A 7,653-nucleotide genomic window follows, 5' to 3' on the forward strand; every position below is an offset into this window, starting at 1 on the left:
GAAGAAGCGGTGCGAAGTGTGCGGACCCAAGATGGACAGAAAAACACAATATGCATGCATCAAGTGCAAAAAGTATATCTGCAACACACAAACACAGTAAAACTCTGCCCCTCATGTGTTGTATAGGCTAGTGGCGAAAGGCCATGTGTTCAATGGGGCTCATGTGTTGTCTTGACTGATGTGTTTACTCTATGTGTTCATGTGTTCAGGTTGTGTTGTGCACCTGAATGGGTTAAATTTCTGAGTTCAAAGAAATAAAAGTCATTAGTTTTGAAAAACCTTGCTTCACTTGTGAATTTGTTTCCACTCATATCTTGATTTTAATTGATTTTCTTTATTACGTTTTAAATAATAAGTTATAAATGTGATCTAACGAAGGTAAAGGGCAAATATTAACCATATATACTGTTTATACAGCTTGTAATTGGGATGAAGTAAACATCTGTTGAGTTTTTTAACATAAAATACTTGATTGTGAGGCATTAAAAACCACAAAATGCTACGGGTCCACCAGACCCACGAACACTGGCTGAGTAACAACAATATGAACACCACACAAGGGTTAACACAGCACAGGCTGAGAAGATAATAATAGTCCCAGGGTTAGGGAACTGAATTCACCAGAGCATTATTCCATCAGACTAATGACCAAAGCCCAGTAATGGCAGATCAATGATTACAGATGATTAGTGTTTTCCAGCACTGGTTATGAATTCACTCTGAGTTTTTGCTGCTTGCAAATTTGAAGTCACTTCTAGAGTAAACAAAGCTAAACTATGGAGGTCCTAAATACAACAGCTGGAGTTGAGGATTAACTGGCTTAGAGGGTCTGATTCTGTTGGGCTTTTGGTTGTCTTGGTCTGCCTCTCTGTGGACGACTGATGGCGCCCCGACTCATTAAGAGCTATGTGGCTTTAGTCTTGTTAAGGGACCCTAATGGATGGATTTATCTCATTACATTTGGCATCTCATTAGATCAAATACTGTTTGACAAAAAAACGTGCGTGTGCAGAAACAGACATCCACACACACAACGTACTTGAATTTTTCACTCAATGTCCCTGATCCAGACAGTGTAATGATTAGGACAAATGCAATCAGAAAGCACATTTATGATCTCATAAACTTTTCACAGTGTGGTAGAATGACCATTAAACTTCTACATTAAGCAGCTCGGGCCTCAGAATGATTGTTACATCTACATGAACAAATCTATAATGTCCAGCAGAGTTAAACAAGACCATGGCATTAAAACTTAGACTTCAGTCTTACCACAGAGCTTTTATGTAACACTTAAAGGAATAACCATTCATTTTTTATGTATATGTATATTTTAAGTATGTAAGTAGACATTTTTTTGGACAGATTGTTTCTCATACCTTTAGTCTAATTAAGGATCTGCCGGGACAAATCATTTTTGTTTCAGAAGTGAAATGGTTCCTCTTTTTTACTTTAAATTGTTATTTCATAAGGCTCTAAATATTTTCAGTTAGTCAGAGGTGGTTTTTATGTATTTTGCTGAAATAAGCAAAGCTTGCCCTGAGGTACGTTGTACCAGATCCTGAATATATCCATCCATCCATCCATCGATTTTTTTTTCATATCCACCTAATCTGATTTACAGTCATTAAAGGGGAGCTGGAGCCACAGGGTGAGAGGCTGGGTACACCTGGACAGGTTGCCAGTCCATCACAGGGCTCTTGTAACATCGGATTGTATCTTCGAAGTGCCTTGACATGACATTTGTCGTGTTTTAGCGCGATATAACAAAAGTTTAATTGAATTGAATATTATCTTTCAACTTTTGGTGTATTTGCAGATGTGTAAATCACCATGCCACAATCATTAATGCAGTCTCATGGCAACATGGATGCCTGCTTTTGAATAGTATTCCAAAAATATGGCCATGGTTTTCAAAAAGAAATGATCATTGAATATGTTGTAATGCATCCCATTGATTCTGAAATAAATCTGTGCTTGTTTACCTTAATAACGACCACAGTATCTAAATTAGTTGTTTATAAAGGTGTAATAGGTCAGGGGTTTATCAATTCATATTTTTTTTGCACACGGCTGAAACTCTTTTTTATTGACAACATTCCTAAAGACCAAGTCTATAAAAGATGATTAATGGTTGATGTCAAACAGAGGAGTTACAAAGCTACAGATTTGTTTAAAGACCATGACTTTGCATGCTCACTTATCAATGGCTGTTTCATTTGACATGTCATTGGTTACATTTATAAATCAACAGTTGCTTTTTTACACCAGCAGCATGACAGTTCACACTCTAGGTCTGTATTTTTGATTTAAAAATCCTGCTGGACAGAAATCTGAGAGTGTTTGTGCCGAGGACAATGTCAGGAAATCTGTGTAATGAGCCTGTTTCCATAACAGTGTTAAACTGCAGCATATTAATGGAGCTACTAAAATTAGACCACCATATTATTATAAGGCTCCTATTTCAATAGCAAAAACAGCTCCATACAGGATGTTGTGTTTTTTAAAGAATACAGCCTCTTAAAAACAGAACATTTAGCAATGATGCATACTGAAGAACTGTTATGTTTGTGAGAGTAATTTCAAGAAATATTGGAAGGAGGTGCTTTGTGATTAAGTGGATGTTTTGTAACAACTAAAACATTTAAAATTTCTTGTGGAATAGACTAAATAGATAATCTTTAACAATTGGTTTGCTTAGAAATCAACAATCTTCCCTTCTGTGAGGTTTACAGAGTTGTATACCAGCCCCCTTTGGCTATAAATCCATTTAATTAGAATTATTTTTCTTTGTATAATGTACAATACAACTTATCTCAGTGCAACTTATATGGTGAGGTCAAGACCTTATGATAGGAACTAACTTTTACATTAGAGTAGTATAAATAGGTGAATTTACTCATGTATATTTAATACTACTCTATCTCAGTTTTATCCATATTCTACTTTTTAAATGATATACTGTATATTCATAATTATTAATTTAATTATCAGTTAGTATATGTCAGCACAGTTTTTTTTTATATATATAAATATATACATGTGTATTTTTTTCCTTGTATTTTCTTCATGGACAAACTTGGCCTTAGGGATGCAAAGAAAAAATCATTATTGGCTGTCCATATTGTATGCTGTCAGAGTCTATTAAATATTTATTTGATTTAATATTTTGAATATCGAATTCCATTTTCTTATATATATATATATATTTATTTTTAATTTATTTGTTTAAGTTTGAATGCAGATTTGAACACTTGTGATGAGTGATTTTATTTTCACCATGTAAGAAATTCCATTTTTATATGTAAAAGCTCTAAATATTGACTTTTAGCAGAAAAGTAAAACTTGGTTTGCGTGACATTATCGCGCTTTTTATTCATGCAACTCCTGCATATTTCTTTTTCTCCCCATTTCTGAAAAAACTTGGTTTAAATTTGAAAGTATGAAATATGAAAGCATAATTGACTTTATCGCAGCCTTAACTCTTATTCTTCTGTTTGTGAAATTGTGAATTAACATAATTTTATATTTAAATGACATTGGTGGAGAAACTTGGACTTTTTTTGCAATAATAGTGAAAAGAATTGCCAAGTGTTGGAGTTGTTAGAGTTTCATGTTTTCAGAAGAATCTCCAGTTAGTGTTTTATTCTGTAAAGTTCGATGCATTTTAATTGCATTTTGAAATCAGTCGTCAGGGTTCGTTATCTTAAAACAGAATTTCAATGTTTGTCTTGAAAGAATTCGAAACAGAGAGCTTTGGGCAACTTTCTTTATTCCTCTCTCTTTTACTCTCCAACTTTCAGTGAAACACTAAATTCTAAACATTCAGTTTTTAGTCTATCCAACAAAAGTATAATAATAACGATGTGATGAATTACTGCTTTACAGAATAATCATTAAAAGAACAATAATATCAAAGAAAAAAGCTAAAAGTTACATCTTCAATAATGACATTCTGTTCAAATCTTTTGTCCAACATGTTGCAGGTATGTTTGTCCCCATTACCAAAATGTAGTACTTTCACAATACATGGTTGAAAATAGTGAGATAGTAACGTATCCCTACACTGTTAGGGACAGTATAGTGTAGTATCCCTACATATAGGTAGAACAATATCTGAAACATTACTATGTTAGATTTTAATTGGCTGTACTCATGAGTGTTTGCATGAGTCTCTAAATGAGACAGATTTATTGCATTTGAACTTGAAAGCCTGCACAACAATTGTTTGGCTAATTTTAATTAGATGAAATGGCATTGTATGTCAGACTTCAGTCTTGTGAAAGATCTTTTAAGTAACACTAAACAGTCATTCATGGAGAAAAGTGTGATGTAGAATCACATTAAGGATCTGTTATAACAGAGCTCTGACTTTTCGGACCTCATCCTGGGCTGAATGTGTAACAATGAATTATTTATATCTGCTTTTAAAATTAGGCATCATTTAATAAGTTAATACTGCTTATATATGAAATTTAAAGCGATATATGCTGAATGCGTAAACATTTTTGTGAATACCATGCTGTACAGTTCCTCTGACATTGCCATTGCCACGTGAGCAGGCAAGATCAACTCTTTTTTGTCAAAATGAATGGTCAGACTATTAAAGATCTATTTTTGTGAGGCTGGGAGATGGCTGTGCCCGAACTACTGCATGGGGACTCTGTTGGCGATCTACACTTGTCTGCCTGACTGGCGACATATTGTGACACACGGCACTGACACTGATAGATGGATGAAACAGAATGACTGACTGCTGTTTCTCAAAAGAAAATATTTCAGCCTTTTGCTATTGTGATCTCCCGCAAAGGCCTCCCACAAATCCCCCCAAAAAGTCACTCAGCTGTTGTATGTGACGGGAGTGATGATCAAGGGAGCTGCATTTTTACCTCCATCATTTATACAGGGACTGAAGAACGGAAAGAGCTTTTTAGTGAAGGTACACCCAGTGAAGGAGTAGATGCAAGTCCTCGCATCCACGTTGTAAAAGGAAACCTCACCATCCTCATAATCAGCAAATACTCCGATCTTTTCAGGCATCTCCCTTACGTGCAGGTGTATGGCAGGACCTGCATTAGCTGTGAAGTCCTTTCCTTTTCTCAGCCAGATGGTCCAGTATCCACTCTTTGGGCTCAGTCTTATGTCCCCCTTCCTGTTGATGCACTCGCTCGCAACTCCTAAATCCCACTGTGTCTTGTCTTTAACCTGAACCTCAAAGTAAAATTTTCCTGAGGAGAAGCCTTCCTTTGCCAGGACGTTAAGGACATGATCAAACCTCTGCGGTTTGTTTGTGACAAACGTCTTATGGTTTCCATGAGTGACTTGCTTGCCATCTTCAGAAACATTGAGAAAATGGTTTGCTGTGTCTGGATCAAATGTCACATCTACAGCGTGCCGCTGCTTCTCTCTGAAGGTGGGATCACACAGCGTACTTATTTCTTTTGTGATTGATGCTTCCAGCTTGGCCATGGCCTCTTGAATTGGAAACTGGTTGCTGGTGATCATCACATCAGACCAGTCCTTCACCTGGGGCGCAAAGATTGTAAGAGAAAGGATATTCTCGAGGAATGAGAAGTGGTCATCTGTGACTAAAACTTCATTAAGCTGCAGGTTTTTCAGCCTGATTTGCATAATGTCTCCATCCAGTTCACTAATAAAGGCTTTTCCTTCTTTTTCAAGTTTTTTCTGTTTTGTCTTGATTACCTCAGTTAGCTCGGTTTGGCTACTCTTAATATAATCCACCATAGTAGTCATCACATGCCTGCTGCATGACAATGCTTCCTCTGCATTATTTCTGCCCGCCTCCAGTGAGTGTTGAATCTCAAGAATTTTCTGCTGACGACCCTGGATCATCTGATCTGTGCCTTCCTTCTCTATTCCCAGCTTGATTTTCCTCATTTGAGCCTCTTCCTCTATACTCACAACCTTGTGAGTTTTGTGGTCGTTATTTTTACAGCACTTGCATAGAAACATTTGATCCACCCTGCAAAACAACTCCAAAGGTTCGTCATGTGTCTTGCATATCCTGCTCTCCAGGTTCTTAACCGGGTGGATCAGCTTGTGTTTCTTTAAAGCTGAAATGTTCTGATGAGGCTCCAGATGTGTTTGACAGTATGATGTAAAACACACTAAGCAGGACTTCAGGGCTGTCAGCTTTGGCTCTGTGCATTGATCACAGAGCACTTTTCCACTTTCTGCTTGAGCAGTACTATTAGATGACTTTTTCTCAACTATCTTCGCAAACTTTTCTGCCATCTCAGCAATAAAAATGTTAACCCGAAGCATTGGTTTTGGGTAAAACTCCTCTTTGCACAGTGGACATTGATATAAAGTACCAACAGTAGCCCAGTAGTCTGTGATACATTTAAGACAGAAGGTGTGCCCACAGGGAATGGACACAGGTTTAATGAAAACTTCCAAACAGATGGAGCAAAGAAAACTCTCATCTGTCATTAGACTTGTTGCAGAAGCCATGTCTAGAATGCAGAAGAGACATAAAACAGAGTTTGAGTACCATAAAGTTTGAGCCTAATTTCATCTTTGATAAAAATACTGAAGTAAGTTAATAAAAAATAAGACTGAAAAGTTGAAAAACTGCAATATTACCTGATATGAAGTGTTCCCTACAACAGAAAGTTCGTCGTCTTTTTACTTTCTGTTTCAGAGGTGACATCAGAGTACCCTCCCACTTCCTGTTCCAGCTCAAACAAGTTAACCCATTATTTGCTCGATGCAAAAGCAACAAGCTGTTATCCCCTTGCAGATTGAGTTGAGCTTGGCTAAAAACAAAAAATGTGTCCCAAATCTTGACTTCAAAGGCCTGTATATGCAATGATCTCAGTGAGTTTTGCATTATTCATGTTATTCTTTGATTGTTGGTGTATTTGGGTCCATTAGAAATCCCTTTCATGTATAACACAAAGCACAGATGGAATTAAAATCGTGAGGTACCGCACCATGCTACATTTATAACAGCTTTGTATACATGTATGTGTGTGCATTTACATAACATGCTATACCCAGGCATCTACATAATAAACTGTAAATACAGCCATCCTGTTCTCTGAGGAAACAATGCTTTTCAGGACAATAACCCTCCTGCATCTTTGAGGAGCTTTGCAAAAAGTGTTTGTGTTAGCACAAAGGTTTCTGTGCATTACACGCTTTATGTCTGACTCAGGGGCTTGATGAGAGTTTATGTTTTATTTGCAGGAATCAAAGTGTGAGCATTAAAAAATAAAGATCATTCTTAAAAAAAATAACAGTGTGAGGAACACTGTACTTCAGTGACTATTCATCAGGCATCAGCTTTGTGAAAATGATCTCTTGAGCCACGTCTTATTCAGGCCTCCTCCACCATAAAACATTCAAATGACATTTGGCTCAGATGAGGATTTCCTTTGATCCCAGTCTATATGGAGCTCAAGGTCCCCTTTCTTCTCCTCTAAATGATCAGATGATGGATTCATCGTGGGATGAGAGGAAATCAGTGCTTCTCTCCATCCATCTTTTTTTCTTCTCACTCCTTCCACCTCTGCTTTTTAGCACTCTTCATCACTGTTCTCGTCCAACTCATCGGGTCTACCCTTGAAAGCTTGAATTAGAGATTAGAGCAGCTCAAACAGCTTCAGAACACAGACCTCTCTCTATTAG

At 36.9% G+C, this 7,653-nt stretch overlaps 1 protein-coding gene across 1 annotated transcript; it reads right to left on the reverse strand.

Moving 5' to 3' along the window:
* Positions 1-3,764: 3,764 nt before the first annotated feature.
* Positions 3,765-6,663, reverse strand: LOC142397359 (E3 ubiquitin-protein ligase TRIM21-like). The gene is made up of 2 exons (XM_075480711.1): positions 6,607-6,663; positions 3,765-6,476 (listed from the first exon to the last, which is right to left on the reverse strand). Exon 2 carries the CDS (start codon positions 6,472-6,474, stop codon positions 4,840-4,842), a length of 1,635 nt encoding a protein of 544 aa, XP_075336826.1. The 5' UTR covers positions 6,475-6,476; positions 6,607-6,663; the 3' UTR covers positions 3,765-4,839.
* Positions 6,664-7,653: the final 990 nt, after the last annotated feature.

Source organism: Odontesthes bonariensis, chromosome 13, assembly GCF_027942865.1.
Source record: "Odontesthes bonariensis isolate fOdoBon6 chromosome 13, fOdoBon6.hap1, whole genome shotgun sequence".
In the NCBI taxonomy this organism is placed as follows: Eukaryota; Metazoa; Chordata; class Actinopteri; order Atheriniformes; family Atherinopsidae; genus Odontesthes; species Odontesthes bonariensis.

Bases quoted from the DNA above. Each gene is read 5' to 3' on its own strand.
- LOC142397359 (XM_075480711.1), bottom strand. From the start codon at position 6,474: ATGGCTTCTGCAACAAGTCTAATGACAGATGAGAGTTTTCTTTGCTCC.